This window comes from Micropterus dolomieu, linkage group LG17, assembly GCF_021292245.1.
Source record: "Micropterus dolomieu isolate WLL.071019.BEF.003 ecotype Adirondacks linkage group LG17, ASM2129224v1, whole genome shotgun sequence".
NCBI lineage: Eukaryota > Metazoa > Chordata > Actinopteri > Centrarchiformes > Centrarchidae > Micropterus > Micropterus dolomieu.
In genome coordinates, this window is record NC_060166.1 from 10,717,737 (window position 1) to 10,739,345 (window position 21,609).

At 43.3% G+C, this 21,609-nt stretch overlaps 2 protein-coding genes across 4 annotated transcripts; one reads left to right on the forward strand and one right to left on the reverse strand.

Moving 5' to 3' along the window:
• Positions 1–77: 77 nt before the first annotated feature.
• On the forward strand, positions 78–8,772 carry slc5a2 (solute carrier family 5 member 2). Of its 3 annotated transcripts, XM_046073069.1 has the most exons (15): positions 78–415; positions 585–656; positions 1,208–1,312; positions 1,532–1,591; positions 1,685–1,789; positions 1,866–1,971; positions 2,482–2,562; positions 3,297–3,526; positions 5,395–5,530; positions 5,782–5,889; positions 6,045–6,195; positions 6,365–6,533; positions 7,257–7,472; positions 7,894–8,029; positions 8,127–8,772. In XM_046073069.1, exons 1-15 carry the CDS (start codon positions 317–319, stop codon positions 8,336–8,338), a joined length of 1,986 nt encoding a protein of 661 aa, XP_045929025.1. In that variant the 5' UTR covers positions 78–316; the 3' UTR covers positions 8,339–8,772. The 3 variants fall into 3 exon arrangements, with proteins under 3 accessions (XP_045929025.1, XP_045929027.1, XP_045929026.1); XM_046073071.1 differs by lacking the exon at positions 7,257–7,472; XM_046073070.1 differs by lacking the exon at positions 2,482–2,562.
• Positions 8,773–9,239: 467 nt separating this feature from the next.
• fbxo46 (F-box protein 46) lies at positions 9,240–20,428 on the reverse strand. Its single transcript, XM_046074295.1, has 3 exons — positions 20,010–20,428; positions 12,989–13,615; positions 9,240–12,899 (listed from the first exon to the last, which is right to left on the reverse strand). Exons 2-3 carry the CDS (start codon positions 13,466–13,468, stop codon positions 11,076–11,078), a joined length of 2,304 nt encoding a protein of 767 aa, XP_045930251.1. The 5' UTR covers positions 13,469–13,615; positions 20,010–20,428; the 3' UTR covers positions 9,240–11,075.
• Between the last annotated feature and the right edge of the window lie 1,181 nt (positions 20,429–21,609).

Consider the following 21,609-nt stretch of genomic DNA (forward strand, 5'->3'; position numbering starts at 1 on the left):
GGCTTTTTCTGCATGAAAAATGTTAAACTGAGTGGAACTACTTGAGTGAACAGTTTGGTGTTAATAATTACTCTAATAATTAATAAGCTCCTGAATCTGCCCATTTTCCCAGCTGGCCAAAGTTCTCGCTCAGACTGACCACTGCTAATTTACTGCCTATGGGGTCTTTGACAGTATTTCTCTTCTTGTAGCTATTTGGTCATATTGATTTTTTCTTTAGGCACCAAGCTTTATTAGAAGCACACCTGCAGATAAATCAAAGGCAGGTTGCCTGTATAGGAAGCTCAGTAAAGTGCAGTTAGGTATAAGTAGAGCAATGGAGGTTCTCTCATCAGACAAAGTGACCATCAACAACCCAGCAGACATCACCATCATTGTTGGATACTTCATCATGGTTATTGGTGTCGGCATTTGGGTGAGTTCACTTGTGTTGGTGTTAAACAGAGTCTAATTATCAGGAGGGTATAATTAAAAAATGTATATCACCATACAGTATTTATGTCACATACTATATATATTTACAAGGAGACGCAGGTAATGTGTTTGGTTAGTGAGAATAACAGAATTGCCCTGTTTGTGTTTAGGCCATGTTTCGGACCAGTCGTGGGACAGTTGGAGGATATTTCCTGGCAGGGCGCACCATGACCTGGTGGCCGGTGAGTTCAATGTAGAGCTAGATTAATAAATATATATATATATATAGCTCGTTTGTACCATTGTATATGCTGGTCACTAATATGAACATGTGGTACAGAAATGCCCTTGATATGTTTGAGGTCGTGTCATAGTTTGTCCACCAGAGGGTGCTGACAAGTTAACTTTTATCCTAAAAATGCTCTGCTCAGTACCTGTGTTTAAAAAATACATTTAGAAAATTCTTATTTCAATAGTCAAATTGGTGTCCTGGTCAGGCTTTGTTTCAGTGAAATCAGTTCGCTTGAACTTTCAGGTGGCAGGAGTATTTTAAGGTTCATCACTTTTTAGGGAAGGAAGGATGTTGAGGCAAGGTTTATCCAACAGATTTATCCTTTTGAATTTTAAAAAGTGTGTGGTTCCTTACAGAAAAGGGACAATATGAATGAAAAAATTTCAATTTAAAAATGCTTCACTATGCACTCATCTTATTTGTGCATTTCTGGTCACAGTCTTAATTGCATGCATGATGTTACTGTATGGCTGCAAATGATGTGTTCTTTTTTTCATTCAGGTTGGTGCATCTCTGTTTGCCAGCAACATTGGTAGTGGTCACTTTGTGGGCTTGGCAGGCACTGGGGCAGCTAGTGGCATTGCTGTGGGGGGGTTTGAGTGGAACGTAAGTGACATTATATACTCAAAGCCTGCACAAATACAGTTTAAATGAACGTGCACAAATCCCATTCATTTTTTAAAAAACTGAATTGATGCATAAAACCATCTGAATCTACTGTCATTTACGGTGTCTCGTGGTAAAGCTCTCTCGTAGTGGACTAGAAGATGGCATGTCATATTAACATGTCATACGTTACCGTGTGTTGTTTATTTAATGTGTCAGGCTCTGTTCATCGTGCTGCTGCTAGGCTGGTTGTTTGTACCTGTCTACCTCACAGCTGGGGTAAGTAGTTCAGGCTTATCATTTCAGCATCAACACATGAACCATCTTTCACTGATGTAATGACCATGTTGTTGGAATGTGCTGTGTTCACAGGTGATCACGATGCCCCAATACCTGAAGAAGAGGTTTGGAGGGACCAGAATCAGCCTCTACCTCTCCGTTATCTCTCTGTTCCTCTACATTTTCACCAAGATCTCAGTGAGTCATCCTTTCTGAGAGCCCACAGTCAGAAAAGCATACAGTACACTCCCACCCTCTCTCCGTCTCTCTCCAGGTGGATATGTTTTCAGGAGCTGTGTTCATCCAGCAGGCATTAGGGTGGAACATCTATGTGGCCGTCATCACCCTTCTATTAATAACAGCCTTGTACACTGTTACAGGTACGCATGTATTTTTAGATTCTTTTTTTTTTTAAGGGGCACGCCACAATTTTTACACGTGAGGATCAGTTTACTCGTCATGATGGCAGTAATCCTCACTACAAGTAAACTGATTTGTTTCAGCCTGTGAAAACAGGTGTGTAACGTCTTCTAAGAATTTAGAGGGCGCACTCTGTAGTTTGAGAAAACTACCCTGATGATGTCATAGTGATGTCAACACGGTTATCTTGACTCGGGCTTGGAAGTTACAAATTTATGACCAGCGTTACAAACTGGTGGTGTGGAGTTTGAAAGATATGGGCATTTGCAGGGCAGACAGGGTTTAATGAAATATTTGTATTTGTTGCATTGTGGAAAATATAGGAATGTAGTGTTTTAGAGCTTGACCCTTGTTAAGGACTCAAAACCAGGATATCGAGGTGCAATTTGAAATCACTGAAGTACCCCTTTAAATGTCAAGGTTTCTGTTAGTGTGTGTAATTTAAGAAGTGTGAGTGTGTGTGTTACCAGGTGGCCTGGCTGCTCTCATGTACACTGACACAGTTCAGACTGTTGTCATCATTGTTGGGGCCTTCGTCCTCACCGGTTTCTGTAAGTGCAAATGGAACAACATCATATTCAATCCTCCAATAGATACTTTCATTTACACTACACACGGTTTGTAGCTTTGGTCTGTCCCTCCTGGCCTGTGACTCTGTCCCTCCACAACAGCTTCAAAACAGGAAAGGGATTAAATAGGTTTGGTAATCATTCATTTCAGCGGAGGACAGTATGCTGCCACTGCAAAGTCACAAAACTCTACACTTCCAGTTGATACAACCACCCTCTGCAACCTTATTCATTTTTTTCTAATAAAAGATCAATATGTAGTATATCAGTCTAATCCTGGTGTAGATTACACACAAAGTCAAAGAAGGAGACAGACTAGTTAAAAGTGGAAGAGAAACCAATGGAGGATGAAAAATCTAGGAAAAACAGCCACCTCCTTTTGTGAATTGGTGATGCGTTGAGAAGACAGTGCTGATTCAGCAGCTGACTCATATCTTCAGTTAGGACAGTATCAGTCAACAAAGCACTGGACTACTAAACTGAGTCAGAGAACAAATACAATGTTCTTTTTATTATTTATTTTTAGATAAAACAGTCTTGTTTTACACAACAATCCATACCATACCATGCTGCTGTCGCATGGAATTCGGAGGTGACACGAGTGTCAAATTACACTCAAAAGACACCACTAGGTTCAGGAAGAACTATGCCTTTCTGTAATGTGTCTGATCTGACCCTTTAAATCACAAAGAACTCTTTCTTATTTTCACTTACAGCTTTTGTTGAAGTAGGAGGCTACAGCGCTCTGCTGGACCAGTACAGGTCTGCTACGCCAAGTAATTTCTCTTCCATGGATCCCCAGCGCTACAACATCTCCCCTCAGTGCTACACACCCAGACAGGATGCCTTCAGCCTGCTGAGGAACCCAACCACAGGGGACCTGCCCTGGCCTGGAGTGGTGTTTGGGATTGCTATAGTGGGAGGCTGGTACTGGTGTACAGACCAGGTAAATATCCTGCTCAGTCTAACAGCAGTTGACCAATTACTTAATTGGTCAAAATAAGTTAAGACCAGAATTTTACTTTTATAACATCTTACCATATAATATAAAATAATTATGCCAAAGAAACAATAATAATAGAAGAACAACAGCTAGAGCTAATTTTGCTCTTTTTTCCTGTTTCCTGTGTTTGAAAAATCTATTTTATTTTCTTAGTACTTGATAGTGATGCAGTACTCAATACTGGTCTTAAGACCACTTTTTGATGGTCTTTGTCTCGTCTCGGACTCGACCACATTTGTACTCGGTCTTGACTTGGGCTCGGACATTGAGTACTCGGGATTTTATTTCAAGACCAGTCAAGACCATAACTTTGGGATTATCAATAAATTGCTTTTGCATTGTCTGATTTATATGTTAACATCCTAAATTTGATTGGATGTAAAACTTAAAAAACTAATTTAAAATGTATTGTTCCCGTTAACGACTGTCACCCCTAACCGCAATGGTAAACTTGGAAAAGGAGTGTTGAATATGAGATGATAAGATGCTTACGATGATTTCAGCTCTGAGTATTTGTATGCAGGTGTTTTTATGGGAATGTGGATCTTTCAGATCAATTTGAGAAGTACCTATGATCTTGTTCCACATTTTATTGTGTTTCATGTAATATGGGGAACTGGTCTTAGTCTTGACTCGGTCTCAGCCCCTAAAAGTCTTGGTCTTTACTTGGTCTCGGTTTGGGCGGTCTTGACTACAACACTAGTACTTGAATTTGTTATTATATACCCCACAAATAATGCAGCAGTTAAATCTAACCATAATGGAGAAAGACGTAACACCACCAGATAAAAGGTAACTAGCCTAGCTTAGCAGAGTAACAGTAACTGCTGCCTCTGACTCTATGTGGATAAGCTACCTTTGCACAGACCGTTTAATTAAAGGCTACTTTAATAAACTAGCTCATTAGTTCAAATGGACAAGAATGCTGAAGAAGAAACAAGAACATATTTATTTTTTGGGTACTTTCCCCCTGCACCCTTTAGAATGTCCAGTGCAGTATTGAAATGTTTTTTTACAGAATTGTGGTTTTACAATGTAAATTTCTGTTTCACAGTTTAGCCAAAAGCCTTCAAACCCTTGTTTCTCACATTCACCCTGTAGATACTGCCGTCTGCCTTTGCAGGGCAGTACAGTACAGTTGACTCAGTAGGGCTACTGCAAGTCACTTAACTGTTATTCAGTTAAGTTAAAAATAAAGCCTTACTTAAGTCCAGCTGACATAAACCGGATGATCTGGTGCAACTGTGCCTATCTTTAAAGAGCAGGAATGATCAGGAAGACTTAGGGAAAGGACTCCAGCTGTATTTGTAATACAAAGAAAACTGTGTAATTTTTAACAACCAGTGTGTTTCTGCATATGGCCTTTATCACAGGCATATACAATGTAAGTAAAGAAATTTTAAAAACAAAACACCACTATGTCAGCAGAATGACAGCAGGCAAGAGCCATTTGATTGTAACCACATAATTGATCCTTCCTCAGATTCTGCAGTTATGTGAATACTGATCCAAATAATATGCAGTTTGTTATGCTGGAATGCTATTTTAATGACTGCTGACTGATTACCTTTTTTATTCTATACATTATAACATGTTTACTATACTTGCATCTGAATCTAATGAAAGCTACAAAAAACATTTCCAAACCAACTTTTCTTCACTAAAAAAATTGATGGAACTTTTTGGTGTTTCCTCACAAACTCTGAACCCAAACTCGATAAACCTAAACTCGATTTCCTGCCCTTCTCTTTGGAAATATTTCTCACATGATGTTGCAAACAAAAAATAATCTATCTTGTTTTCTTCTCTAGGTGATAGTCCAGCGCTGCTTGGCAGCTAGCAGTCTGACCCATGTGAAGGCTGGCTGCATCATGTGCGGCTACCTCAAACTGCTACCAATGTTCCTCATGGTGTTCCCCGGTATGATCAGCAGAGTCCTCTATCCAGGTCTGAGGCTTACACTTGTCCTGTCAAATCCCATTTGACAAAAAAAGAAACAATAGAGAGTACAATATAGTACCTTTGCAGTAGATACTATCCTGGTAAATGGGTTGTCAGAGGTGTGTTGACTAAACGTTGTCATGTATAAAGCCCATGGTTGTACTTTTGTTAAGAGATGTCTGACATACATAAACCAATCTGGATCTTTAATATGTGTGTGTGTGTGTGTGTGTTTGTTTGTTTCCATCTACCTGCAGATGAGGTTGGCTGTGTTGTCCCTGAGGAGTGTAAGAGGGTGTGTGGCACTGAGGTGGGCTGCTCCAACATTGCTTACCCTAAACTGGTGGTGTCAATCATGCCGAATGGTGAGGACACATAACAATGACTACCTTTAAAAAAGAAGAGTAGGAGACCTTACATTTCTCATCCCTTCCCAACCTTCCACTTTCTCCACCTTTTTGGCCAACTTACTCTGATCTTCTCACTGACCCGCCTGCCTTCCTGCCATTTCTCTCTGCAGGTTTGCGAGGTCTGATGCTGGCTGTGATGTTGGCTGCTCTCATGTCCTCTTTGGCCTCCATCTTTAACAGCAGCAGCACTCTGTTCACCATGGACATCTGGACTCGCATCAGACCACAGGCCACCGACCGCGAGCTCATTATTGTCGGCAGGTAAATAGACCAGTGTTGCAGTAAAGAAATGCTTCCTCTAACTACCTTTAGATGTGTCTAGACATCTAAATCCACTGCATTTCCCCAACTCTTAAGTCTTTTCATCATGCAATGGTAAAAGCACCACCAACCTCACATATCTACTTCTAATTTTTCCTCTCCTCACTAGAGTTTGGGTTTTGTGCATCGTAGCCATCAGCATCTGTTGGATCCCAGTGGTCCAGGTGGCTCAGAGCGGTCAGCTGTTTGATTACATCCAGTCAGTCTCAAGCTATCTGGCTCCGCCTATCGCCTCAGTCTTCTTCCTGGCTGTGTTTGTTAAGAGGGTCAATGAAACGGTGAGATGATATATGCATACATGACAACATATTATCATGTTAAATATACACTCACCTAAAGGATTATTAGGAACACCTGTTCAATTTCTCATTAATGCAATTATCTAATCAACCAATCACATGGCAGTTGCTTCAATGCATTTAGGGGTGTGGTCCTGGTCAAGACAATCTCCTGAACTACAAACTGAATGTCAGAATGGGAAAGAAAGGTGATTTAAGCAATTTTGAGCGTGGCATGGTTGTTGGTCCCAGACGGGCCGGTCTGAGTATTTCACAATCTGCTCAGTTACTGGGATTTTCACGCACAATCATTTCTAGGGTTTACAAAGAATGGTGTGAAAAGGGAAAAACATCCAGTATGCGGCAGTCCTGTGGGCGAAAATGCCTTGTTGAGGCTAGAGGTCAGAGGAGAATGGGCCGACTGATTCAAGCTGATAGAAGAGCAACTTTGACTGAAATAACCACTCGTTACAACCGAGGTATGCATCAACTGCAAGATGCTATCCTATCAATATGGGCCAACATTTCTAAAGAATGCTTTCAGCACCTTGTTGAATCAATGCCACGTAGAATTAAGGCAGTTCTGAAGGCGAAAGGGGGTCAAACACAGTATTAGTATGGTGTTCCTAATAATCCTTTAGGTGAGTGTATATTGTATATAATGTATATTAACATCGGTGAAACACCTAGTGAAATCATATCAGCATCTGCTTTCACCCCCAGGGTGCGTTCTGGGGCCTGGTAGGAGGCCTGGTGATGGGTCTGTGTCGGATGTTGCCCGAGTTCTGGTTTGGTACTGGCAGCTGTATTTTCCCCTCTCATTGCCCTTTCTTGGTGTGTGGGATCCATTACCTCCACTTTGCAATCATACTCTTCTTCTGTACGTCAGTACTGGTGCTGGTGGTCAGTTACTGCACCCAGCCTATAGACGATCGACATGTAAGTGACTTCTTACTTACTGTACTCACAGATGCACTGGTTCACTAAGGCCCCACAGGTCGTATTTCAGGCGTATTAAGTTCTAGTAACATGTGCTTGGTCATTTAATCAGGAAGAAGATATGTGATAAGATGTGATAGACATTGTTGTCATTGTACAGGCAAATGTTTTAATCAATCAGTGTTAAGTCACAGCTTTAAATCCATCATGGATTGCAGGCCTGGTATTTACTTATCAGACACCACACAAACCAATAAGACCTAAGTTTGTGTCGTGTTAAGTCAAAGAAAAAACTTTTTATTTAGGTTCCATGACATGAAAACATTTTCCCTGATCTGCAGATTAAGCAGCATTTAGAACAGCTAGAAAGGGTGTCTGTTTCTATGTCTTATGAAATTTAGCTCTCTTTTTTTCCCTTCAGCTCCATCGGCTGGTGTTTAGCCTGCGTCATTCCAAAGAGGAGAGGGAGGATTTGGACTGGGAGCTCGAGGAGAAAGGGAGAAAAGCCCGGAGAGAGGCTGGGGAGAGGAGGAGGGAGAAGAACAGCAGTGGTGCAGGTAAGAAAGAAAGGAAGGAGCAGCCACAAAGACAGACAAATGAAACGAACATAGAGTACACTCATAGAAAGTACTAACGCCTTCCTCCTCCTCTCAGTGGCTGAAGAGGAAGAAAAGTCTGGGATCTGTCACCTGGTTGGTCGGTTCTGTGGGTCGAGCAGTGGCTCCCAGAGCCACGAGACAGACGTGCCTGAGGAACAGGAGAACCTGCCTGACATCAGCGAGGACCCGGTGTGGAAGTTCACTGTGGATGCTAATGCTCTCGTTATGATGGCTGTAGCAGTTTTTGCGTGGGGTTACTATGCTTAACAGTAATATTAATGCTAGTTGAAAGTGGGTGTTAAAATGTGAGTTGGTATCTTGATGTGACTGGATTTAATCACTTTGTTAGGACAATATACAACAGCATTGCCATCTGTTGGCAAATACTTGTCACTGCAAATCAGAGATGTTTTTGCAATTAAAAAAGGTTCAAAATAAGCAGCTATGCAAATATGCCTACAGTCTCACTTCTCTGTAGAGCATTACAAGCTGTGATCCTTCACTGCATTGCTCCAGTTTTAAAGAGCATGTGTAATGCAGTATAAAAATGTTTTCATCAGGTTAGAAGGCCATTACTGTATACAGTTACACGTTGATTCAATCACTAGTCAATCTGCACCTGCTTCCAGCACTGAAATAAAAGGTATTATTTGGGAGCCAGGTAAAATGTAAACCCAATAAAGCCTCAAATCAAACTAAGACATGGTTTCAAAGTTTTCTGACTTCTTCTCAAACTCTGGCTCAAGACATTGATGAAAAGGGTGAAATTGAGTCATTTTACAGCCCCCACCTACACACTGTAGAAGAGAACACAAGAGCAATGTACATTAAACACCAATTAATATTCTAACGTGCATTTCTAGTTCTCCTGGGTCAATGCACTTTCTAATTTGTATTCACTTGTGCTTGGTCATTTCATCAGGCAGTAGATACTGTATATCCTTGATTGTCAGGCAAGTAAAGCTATTTAGGTGATTAAAGCTGTTAAAAACATTGGGCTGTTGCATTTGCCTGTTAGTTCAGCTCTGATAAGATTTGATAGGAATTGTTTTCATTGTACAGCCAAATGATTATTTAGACAATAATTAGTGTTAAATACCAGTTTTAAAGCCAGCGTGGGTTGCAGGCCTGGTCTTTACTTATCAGACACCACAAAAAAACCAGGTAGTGATTCAGATTTCCAGTTTTAATCATCACTTCTGTTTTTTTATTTAAGCAGATATTTCCCAATAGCATTGTACATGTCTGGAACCTACAGAGTCCTCCCATGATAACCCAACCATCTTCCCACCTCCATGCAGAGTTTCAGCATCATTCATCACATCAGTTCTTTAATGTCCAGTCTGTCAGCTTGCAGGGGTGGGGGAGTGTAACAGCAAGAAAGGGGAGGGGAGGGGGTTCCAAGAATGAAGAGTCAGAGCTGTGACCAGGCACTGTTCATCTTACACTCCCACACAAAGAGTTATGGGTGGATCCAGTAGAGCTGGATGGAGTCTATTGAGGATCTGAAATCTAGCCGCTTACAGGGTCCTGTGCAACTCCCAATACTCTTGATCATCTGTGAGGTATCTGACGCTTCAATCTCCTGCAGGGCGGGTAAGAGGTAGGGGGCTTTTAAGGCTGGAAGCTGGTGTAGAGAGTGTCTGCGGTAGTTGGTTTCACCCGCTTCGAAGCATGAATGACGGCTTTGACAAACACTGCCCTCTGCCGAATTGGAGGACGGAGGGGAGGAGGAAGGGAAGAGAGCTGGGGGTTAAAACAAAGATGGTGTATTTAAAAAAAAAAAAAAAAAATCTTTGCAGGCCGAGTAGGGTGACAGACTGATACAGGGAGAACACAGTCCTCAAGAATAAAAGCAAACATTCTCTGACACACATACACACACACACACACAAACACACCCCCCCCCCAATAAAACAGCCAAACAAAAAACAAAACGGACCATACAAAGTGACATCAAGTTTCTCTTTTTTATCCCATTCAATCTCACTGGTCTTAATCAATTAAGTCCATTTCCCATTATTCTCTGTAAACCAGAAAGTACTCGTTGGCTCCTCTTTATGGCTGGTCAGCAAGGTTAGGGTCCACTCTGAAACAATGACAAGAACAGGTCTCCGGGGCCAGTGAGACTGGCTAGTATGGTGAGACTGAGCCTGTCATTAACCAATGGCATGGCTGTTTCAAAATTAACATCAGTGACACAGGCAATGATTTCAGCAGCATTGTCAGGGGACTAATTAACATAGTACAACATTACAGCACATTCAGAGAAATAGCAACGCATGGCATAGGACAGGTACAAATGGCGATCTTGTACAACGGAAAATCAAGTTTGCTTTATACAATCACATTTCTATAGCAACGCTGAACATTCCACCACTGAAATCTTTTACATCTGTTGGACTCTGTACAGCTCATTCCTTGAAGCACCATTGTACAGCTAACATGGGAGTTTGTGATACAACACAGACCACAGAACAAGGATTGGGAACAGTAAGCAGGCTCTAGGGCATTACATTTCTATGTCACTTTATGAATGCTAATCTCAATCAAATACACTGCAAAGTTTTCACACGAATTACCTAACAACCATGTACGGAGTTAGACAGAAACCCAGGTGAGTAAGAGGCAGAATGAGAGCTGACTGACAGCAGCAGGAGAGGACCCCAACCATGGTATGCAAACTTTTTAAAAAGGTGCCACGCTGGAGCACAGTGGGTGGAGAGGGATTCTGGAGGGCTTGAAAAAAACCAAAATAACCAAACAAAAGGCTAGGAGAGTGACACACCTCTCTTCCTTCTTTACCTCTCAACCTCCATCCACTGAGGACAAGTACGAGATGGGAGTGCTGGAGTAAAGATAAACAAAAACAGTCCCGGAGTGTCGATTCCTCCTTGTACTCCTCATGTCTTCTGTTCATCCTCTGAACAGCAATGAGAGGGAGAACAAAGGAGGTAAGCAGGAGGAGATGAGAGTTTGTCTGTGTGAGGTGTACTCTTCCTCTCTACCTGGCCTCCTCCCTCCTGTCCTCCCTCTTGGTGCGAATGGGCTGAGAGCCATCAGCAGGCTGCTGGACCCAATTGTTATCATGGAGCCCAACACGGCAGCCTGGCGTGTCCTTGTCTGTACGCCGGCAGCACATCCAGTAGGAACGTCCATAAGGCAGGTCGTGGTGGTAAGGTTTGGGGTGCCAACGGCACAGGGAAACGTCCCCGCGTTCATATTGCCGCTTACACTGCTTGCAGGGGTCATCCCTGTAGAGAGGGTCTTGATTCCAGCGTGAATCCACTGCCCGCACCCCATATGTCTCGATCAATACCTTGAAGTAGTGGCAGGTGCACTTGAGGGCTGCCAGCGAGCGTGTCGGCAGGTAGCTGAAGATGTTGACCATGATGTGGTCGGGCAGCAGCAGCATGTACTGACGCGGTTCAAGTAGGCGCTGAATCTGAAAGCGGATCTCCAGGAAGTCATGGGACACGTGGCGGTAGAGGCGACACAGCGAAGGGTCTGAACAGTCCTCCCCACCGCTGGGAGAATCTGGTCGAGGTGCCCGCTCCCCTGAGCCTACTCCCATCCCTGCCCCAGGGCCGTTGTTGTTGGCACAGTCCAAAGAGCACATTCCTGACCCACTGCCAGTGCCCGGTCCTTTTACATCCTCCTCTGGGCCCCGTGGGGGCTGAAGGAAGAAGAGCTGACCAGGAGGGGGATCATCTGATGAAGGGTCAGTGGAGCTGGCTACACCTCCTCCACTCCCTCCACCACTAGGCATAGCAAAACACACCGTCTCCTCCTGCACATTCTCTGTACTGTCCTTGCCATAAAACACACATTGGTCCACAGCACCCGTCACCACCACCTCCACATGGAAGCCAGTCACTCGCTCCCTACCCATACCTTTCTTCTCCCCAGAGGAAAGCTCCTGGGTTGGATCTGGGCTGCCACAGGCCTGCCTGTCTGGGTGATGGAGGTCTCCATCTGGTTTGGGGGCAGCAGCTGTGGCAGCAAGCAGCAGACTACTAGGGTCTCTAGATGAGGGACTGACAAGCTGGTAGAGGTCACAGGTGATTTTCTCTTTGGCCCTGGCTGCTGCCTGGTTACCCCCACCACCACAGCTCATAAACATACAGCGGGACCTGCCAGTGGGCTCCAACTGAGACCGCGGGTCCAGATTTGACACTCTAAAAGCTATCCTAACCTCACCATGACTTCGGCTCGGGGGTGGCGGAGGGGTAACAACGCTGGACTCTCCTCCTTTCCTACACTCCCTTTCTCTGTCTGGATTAGAAGAGTCTGTTGCTGGACCAGCGCCCAGATGAAGCCGATTCTCCAGGTTCTGGGACTCAAAGTGTGCGATGGCCTGGGCTACCCTGAATGACTCCTGCTGCTCCTCCAGCTCCTGGTCTGTCTGGATGGGAGATGATGAGTCCTGGGCCTCTTTGGAGGGCTGGCCATTGGAACTGTCTGACACAAACACCACAGGAGTCGGGTCTGACACTGTTCCCCGGAGTAGGGTGTGCTGGTGGGGGGTAAGGCCCTGACTGTGAGTGGTAGTAGAGAGCTGGTGGTGGTGTTGGTTCCCATGAGCAGCCACAATTCCCTGGAGGGCCATGGCGGTCCTCTGCTCAACCAAGGCAACCATCTCTGCCACCGACAGCAGGTCTGTCTCATTTGCCCCTCCTAAAAGTGACTCATCAGGGCTAGGAGGCGCAAGGGAGGAGTCATGGCTGAGGTGAGGCTCTGAGGCTTGGGAGCGAGTTGGTGGGTCATAGGATGAGCATCGTCTTCTTCTCTTGGCTTTACTGCAGTCAGTTGCCCAGTTACCTTTAACCTGTGGAGAAGTAAAATTATTTCTATTTAGCGGAAAAGTAACCAAATCGTACTTAATGTGCTGCTGCAACTTCTGTTTCACCTCCTTACCTTCATGGCGCTGGGTCTGGGCTGGCCTGCTCCACTGAACTGGTGTGCAACAAAGAAGGCTATCTTCTCCTTGGTGTTGCCTGGTTTAATCACATACCAGGTGTCAAACAGCACCCGGCCATCTTCCATCTGGGAGCCGGAAGAGGGTGGTGAGGGAGGGGCTGAAGAGGGAGGAGGGGCCTGGCTCTGCGTCAGGGAGCTGGAAACAGGCTCAGGTTCTGGTGGAGTGTTCTCTGAGCCCACATCGTCCTCTTCTCCATTCTCTTCCTGCACCCCTACTATCATCCCCCCATCTTCACTCCCGTCCACAGTCCTTCTCGCATCTGGAGAGGGTTCAGCCTTGCAGAGGGAGGAGGACCCTGCCCCACCACCGCCTCCACCGCTGCCCCCTGAGCCTGGGCTCCTTGCTTTGTTCTGGGAGTAGGTGCCAAAGGGGCGTGGGCACCACAGACGGATGTGGGAGAACGTGTCTCGGTCCATCAGGATGAGGACCACCGGGGCATATCGGCATCTATGCTGGCCAGCAAACACCCACAGCCAGAGCTCTCATTGTCAGCTCTCTGTTCCAGTGCCAACTTGATGGGCACTGTCTGTCACCGAGGTCACCAGCAACACAGGGCATACAACCTGCATCAACAGGAAAGGGAGAGCGGAATACAGGCGGGGAGGGAGGAATGAGAGAAAAGAGAATAACGGCACAGTCAGTGTGGCTCAGTTACTGAAAACAGAGTTCATGTCTCTACAGCAACAATGCTGGTCAGTGCTGGGATCAATTCAGATAATCAATGACCAATTGAGGCTATATTGAATAGATGCCTTGAGGTACAATTCAGACAGGTTTGCATTGTACACCAGCAGTCCAGCCACTAGACTGGAGAGAACAGAACTATCATCATACTACTCACTGAACTAATCACAACTGGCTTGCCTCCTACTTTGAACAAACTCGATTAGAAATTACATTTGCTACTTTGTACTAAGATCATTTCCCCTGCTTTGGAGCCTCTAAATCAAATTAAAGGGATTCCATTTCAGGTTTGGTGTCTGCGGCCTGCAGATGAAAGGGATGAAAGATGGAACACAAAAGCTCCAAATGGGCTCTCCTCTCTATCCCTCTGCTCCTCTCCTGCATCTCAGTGCTTCAAAGAAGACTTGCTTAATAGGAGGCAACACAGGGAGGAGCATGCAGGCATATGCTGGACCTATTTTTAGCAACGGCAGGCGGGGGTGGGGTAGTAGTGAAGCTGCTGTGCCTATGCTACAGGCTGGGGGGGGGGAAGCCTTTCGTCCAGCCAGCGCATTTCGCTTCTGCAGCTATGCCAGCTGTAGGGGCTGCCAGGAACGTGCCGGCATGCTTAAGGAAAGGAACAAGCAGCAATGGAGCAATGGTTTGGCTCACTGCTAATATTAAGGCCTCCTCTGCATCAGCAGCTTGAACCTACAGTTATTGCTCATCTGGCAGTCCCGAGTTGCATCCTTTCAGACTACCCTTATACCTTTATTCCCTATACTTTATCTAATAGGGCCCTATCATTTCTGCGATGTGGAAAACATGGATGCATTTGCGGAATTTGATAATAAAAACTGTAAAATGTGGAATATCACGGAATCTGCCTAAATGTGGAAGCATTTTTATAGAAATTGGGGGCTTTCCCTAACATTATAGAAGCATTTTTTCACAGCACTTGAGCCAAACAGAAAAAAACTATACTGATATATTTTGGTGTCATTTACAGGCTCAGCACCTCCTGCGTGCGCACACACACGGTCATATCGAAGACAGTCTGCACACTAGCAAGAGCTCATCAAACTCTCAAAAGTGCAACCACATCGGGAGATGCAAGACGCAAGCTTGTTGTAGATTTCGTGGCTGTGTGAGTGGAAGGATTTTACGTTAGAAAAAATTAAAAAGCTACCGTCACGCTTTGTAAACAAGGAGTAGTCTGTCAGACTCACTTACTGTGTGTTCGAGCAGCATGTTTGTCCTGTATAAAACCCGTGCGAAGAAATTAAGAAGCAATAAACTGTTTTAGGCCAATTCAAAATACATATATTGCAAAAATGCATTCATTGTGATTTGTCCCCATAAATAATTGCACACACATTTGTATATTTCTATGCATATTTACGTGATACATCATATTCACTGAAACTCATTACATTTTGAATATTTTCTTATTTAATTGTTGAACTCTTATTCATCCAACACATAATTTGGAAAAAAAATAAATAAAAAAAACATCTAATTGCGATTTTTCTGCCAGATATTGCGATTCGAGATTTTTTTTTAATTGACGTTTTGCTAAAGTTCAATATTCACTGTCAGTCTATCTTTGACTGAAGCCGCATCAAGCAGCACAGAGCAGATGAACCAGGCAGGAAGTCAGACACAGAACTGCATAGAGAATCTGGTCAATTTTCAGAATAAAACACCCTTTGCAGACTCCCGATCGCACATCAACAATAAACACAGTTAAACAAAAGAAAGAAACAATTTGACTACGTAGTAAAAAATAAGCAATATCAGACAAGCAAAACGCTCTTATTCTGAAATACTCCATGTGGATATGTAACGTTAGCCAGCAGAGAGCGGAACGGGTTCACAGAGAGCTGTTATCCATAGTTGAAGCACACAAAATGACAAATTAATAACACGATTACAACGTGTATGCTAAACGCTCTGCTGCTCAGTGTGAGTTGACGCCGGACAAAACTGCAGCACAGGCGCTGCCTGTGTCAGTTCGGCTGGCGCCATTGTCCCAAGTTTTCCTCTAGTTTTGTTTGTTGTTGTAAAAATGTACACACCCTCTGCCCGCTCTGATTGGTGAGTAGGACCATAATAGGAGGCGCATGGAGCTTGTGAGCAGATGGAAACGGAATGAATTTGTAACTGATTGACTGTTTAAAACGGGTCAGATGTGCTGTATAATTGACCTTAATTTTATTCGTCGTCTTCACGATTAGCTAATCGCGTTCTTTCAAAATCGCACTTTGATTTGAAAACAATTAATCATTCAGCCCTAGCTGACGACCCCGTTTTTCGTGGTGTTTTAGTGTTAAATTTACAGATTGCCAAGTACATCTTGGGGTGTGACAGCAACTTGACAGAAGATGTCTGCAATGTTGGCAGATAACCAATATTAGGAGTGGCTCAGTTTAATGTAGGAGACACACACACACACACACACACACACACTAAAATAAAACAGTCTAATACAGAATTGGCTTCAACAACACTGTTACAAACATTCCCAGGTGTCATAGCAAAGAATAAGGCTGAGATATGGTGACACAAGGTATGTTTTGCTGGACAATACAAACTAGTTTTGCAGCACTTGAAAATCCCACAGGGCTTCACAAAATGAATACGAAGTTCTTTAAACAATATAGTCGCACAACACAAAAGTTGATCAAATCGTTTATTTTGCTTAATATTGTGCTATATTAAGGTTGATGTGTCCAAGATTGGTTTCTCTGAGTTTCGACAACACAGTAGTTGCCTGCTTTCCATTTTAGCCACCGGACCGGCCGTCCACAAGCTTTAAAACATGTCATTGTTGGGCTTCTCTATCCAACACACTGAAAGGGTGGTGCTTCGTACATTTGGACTAATGGAATGGTTCAGAGAGGTGCAAAAAACAAACACCGCCCACACAGTGTGGTGAACCAATTCAAATGCTTCCTCTATAATCACACAGCAACAACTCCGCTAAGAGCAGGCAGATTATACTGTTTTTTTTTTTTAAAACAGCCTTCTCTCCATGATCCCTTATGACTCTCTTTAACCACTTTTGTTCTCTACATCTTTCCCCTCCCTCTCATTGCATCATACAATCCATCTCTCATAACAGATTGGATAGTATTATAAGAGGGGCCAGAAGAGAGATGATCCGCCCCCACTGCAGCGCTCCTGTATAAAGTCTCACTCACACACACACACACACACTATGAGCCACATTATCAAAGTACAGACTAGAATTATTAGCTCTCACTTTCCTTTGACTGTAGGATGGTTGGAAGAGAGGCCATGTCCTCACTACAGCAGATACATCTGAACACACCATTTAAAAATGACTAAAATCATCTTCTTCCTGCTGCTCTGTTGGTTGGCAAACAACTCAATTGTGCAATGCAGCCAACATTTGGCAAGGAGTGGGATACTCACAGCCAGGTTACTCCTGTTGGTCTCAGCACGTTAAAACTACATTCTGTCACCTCCATGAGCACTTACATTATGTTTCAATACACACTACTGAAATGTTGCTTGCTTGAGATGTCATCAGACATAAACATATATAAAAATCAACGACACTTCAATTGTGTGATTGGATTAACTGGTATTCAACATAAGCGATCACTGAGATTTGAAGCCTTCCTAAAATTACTGCTACACAGGACTCGAGCTTCTCTGTTCAGGGTACATCACCATTCTAGAAAGAGCTCTTTTCTCCGTCCACAGTGCACACCACTATTTTCTGATCCTATCCACTTTGGGGAGTGTTTTCTAAAAGCTTTGTTTTGGATGTTTAAGTATTATTCTCTTCAAAATAAGATACAAGTCAATACAAATCAGTGCTTCCCATTGTGTTTGATTTTTTATTTATTTTTTTACTAGGCCTATTTGAAATCGTATTTGATTGCACGGCTGTGCACAACGCAAGCATGTAAAGAGCCTAGCTAATAAGGATAGCTATGTTAATGTTAGAATTCAGGTGATTTGTCGAGATTAGCACATAGCTGCATAGCTGGTAGTCAATATAAACTGTAAGCACCCATTTCACCCCCTGAACAGACACTCAAAACACATGCCTGTAAAAGATGTATTTCTGAGATACTTGACATACTTGTCCTGGCACAGCTGGAGAGTCACCACTCAATCAGTTTAAGTTAGTGTCTGAGCTACTTTTACTCCCCCCCCCCCCCCCCCCCCCCTCTTCATTTGAAACAGTTCCTGCAAATCAAGGCTTGGGTTTGATTTTAAGCTTTCTGCATCAACCTAATCCTTCAAATCCTGTCCAAGCACAGAGGCAGCCAGCAAACAGCACAGCAACACTATAGTGCCATGGTCTGCATCGTTAGGTACCCAAGCTGTCTGACAAATGAAATGTCAGAAGAGAATTATCTGCTGTATGTGTTACTTAACACTATTTCCACACATACAGAACTACGCATTTTTAAATGTAGGCAGCAGGTAGGACAAGTCAACCTGGATGACACCAGCTTCTGTACCACAGTGTGCAGTGATGGTGCGACTGAAGATATTATAACAGAACACTAAATAGGTCAAATCATATCATTCTCCCTCTTTCTGGAAGATTCTGATTAAGATTTCCAACATTGCAAAAAATGTCTACATGCAAAAATGGATTACTCACTGTTCTGTCAGAGTCAAACGCCTGTGGATTACTGCTGCAGTCATAATGTGGAAATCCACACTACACAGCGGCACGCACAACACACACACACACACTATAACAGGGTACGGACTGTTTCTAAATTACTATTCTGTTGTCTGCATGAGATTGACATTGTCCCATTACACTAAACTTCTGCTGGACTGGGTCATTTCCCTATACAAATCAAGAGCAGCTTGGCATGCACACTCACCAGGATAATGGTTTCACTATGTTAGGTGTGTGCAGTTCAGAACACATAGTGTGCCACATTAAAAAAGGCTTTTGTTGTTTTCCCTTAAACCCATCAGCTCCTAGGTCTAAGGCTGCCCTTGCAAAAAAAGGTCAGCCTGAAAAACACAAAACAGTGTCACTCCAACTCAGCCTGCTCTCGCTATCCTCCAGCTCTCCCGCACTCTTTTTCACAGCATTTCAGACAGACGGCCAAAAGCTGACGAATAATAATAACGAAGCATGCCAAAAAGTCTTAGCTCAATCTCCCTCTCTGCATGTGTGCCTGTGAAGACAATGCAACAGAAGCGCAGCCAGCAGGCCAGCTTTGCTGCAAACTGTCAACAGAACAATAGAGCTGAGTGCATCACTCCAGCAGTCTGCTCAGGAACATTATTACATACAGAGCAGCCTCTGTGTCAGGACACCTAGGAAGAGCGGCTGAGCGGCCATGAAGGGCTGTCTGTGTGAGAGTTAGACTTTGATGCAAGCTTTGATACTCCAATGACAAAGGCCACTGCGTCAACACAGCCTGTTACCCTGCTTGAAAATCTGAAAGGACTAGGGCAAACCCATGCACTGTCTAACAATATCACATCAGACAGTACTCTAAGTGGGCTGTTTTCAAACAACACAATTTATATATTACTACAATGGCAACATGATATTTTAATACGTTATTGTCCCAAAACGTCTCTCTTGACTTGTTCATGACTTGACACTGTCAAATACATTATATAACATAACAGCGACTACGATATGCCATACAATGTCTCATTTAGTTTATTCCCATATGCAATACAATCAAAACACTCAATACTATGATGGGCGTCAATATATTACCCTTACTGTGACTGATCGCAAACTTAGGCCTGCATGTCACTTAACTATCACTTGTCCTGGTTCTCTTTTAGACCTTAACTTACCCCTCGTTTCACCTTATACCCGTCATTACAAAACAAAAGCCTGAAGTGATGCCAACTTCTCCAGTGACAACCAACAAGTGAGGTGTCACAAACATCGTAAATAGAAGCAACATGCATCTGGTTGTTGTTTTAATTATGGCAGCAGTCACCGCTGAACGTCTCTGACCAACCAGCTGGTTAACTAGCAAACAGTTAGCATAACGTCGTAGTTTGGTCAAGCAGGACATGGTGTGTTTTTCAGTCTGTTAATATTTAACACCAACTAGGCCCATATCAACTACGCTTCTAGTAATTTTAATACTTTATCTAGTTTTTAGAGTAATTAATGGATACTTGAATATGTTAAACAAACCCGTCATTAGCTGTTTAGCACAACTTAACATCACCTGCATGATGTACATGACAGCGCTTGCTAGCAGGCTAATATATAAAAAAAAAAAAAAAAACAGCGTTATATTTACTGCAACGTACCTCTGCAGCGTTGATCTCCACAGACAGGCTCCTTGACTTGCAAACTGTCGATGACAAATATTTCCTCGCTGTATTTCGCTCTAACCAAGCCTGTTTGAAATGCAGGTGACACGAGTTAACTATCCGTGTCCACGTAGCTAAGCTAGCTCACTCGCTGGCTAACCTCGACATTAGCCAGCAGCTAGTTACTTTCTGTTATCAGCCTTGTCTAGTGATGGCTGCTGTCGAGGCTTGTGTGCCTGTCAGTTGTCTGAACAAAGTCTAGCTGACCGTGCGCCTTGTTAGGACACTGAACAGTCGCTCTCCTGCTATCTATTTAGAAGTGACACAAGCTTTTACGGTATGTTCTCGGGGATACCAAAATAATCAGTGTCAAAACGGCAGGAGGAGGAAGGCCATCTTGTTGACAAGCAGCTGCATAAGGCCCACAGCCAATAGCAATGCAGAGTCGGTGGTGTGCCCTTATATGGCGTCTGCACAGCTCCCTCCCTCTGCTGCCCCCTGCCCCCCAACACCGGACCACACTGTAAAATCGCAACATCAAAAGGTCACTGTGTCAAAGAGGTGGGAAAATCCATCCTGTAAGGCACATTTACCTTCATAGTATAGGAAAAGTATGCATTCTCTATTTCATTAACTATGTCTTCATATAGCAGCAATATTTCACATTGCACATTTCCCCTATTATTGGCCAGATAGTGGAAACATTTTGTCATAATTTGTACTCTCTTTTTTTCTTTTACTATGTAAGTCCCACTGAAGTTATTTCTTGATATCGTTCTTAGTATCTTTTATTCTGTTATTCTGTATCCTTAAAGTATCAATAAAAAAACCTTGATATTAACAATGCTGTGCCAATTTTACACTCTTAAATTTTCTACACACTATTTTCTATTTGGTGCAATGGCCCAGTTTGCCAACAGGGATCATTAAAGTTTCATCTTATTCTCCAAAACCTGTAAGTGCTTGTGTGTCAGAAATGAAACACACAAGAATATTTTAGCATCAGCAGTTTTTTACTAGCATCTTCATACTACACTGACAACATATGCCTATAGTACACATTAAAATGTGTATTTAGATATGTAGTGGAGGAGAAATACAGTATGTGCCACAATGCTCAGTATGTTTCACATGTCTGCATTTCAGGTAGGCTGGAGAAAAGAAAAACCAGCACCTTCTCAGTCCAGCAGAGGGCCAACCACCACTGCGTGTACACTTGTGTGTATACTTGTGTGTACATTTGTGTGTACATGTGCAAACATGTATTCCTACTGACATTCATTACACAAGTCACCAGTATTGTCAACTTATTTTTTCACCATGTGCTTATCTATATATTAATCTATATTAAACTCTGATAGATAGAGATGGTCGTGCAAATCCTCTTCATAACAGACTCATGATAGCCATAGGGTTTCTGGGGTCAGTGATGTAGTGATAAAGAAAACAATGGCTAAACTACTACACAGATAATCATGAGGCAAAGGACTGGTATATGATTGACAAAAATCTGTTCTGTTTTCAGAAAAAAAAGTATGCTACTTTTTCTGTAACATACGACATCAGTCTGTAGGGCTGGGCAATAATTCAACATTAT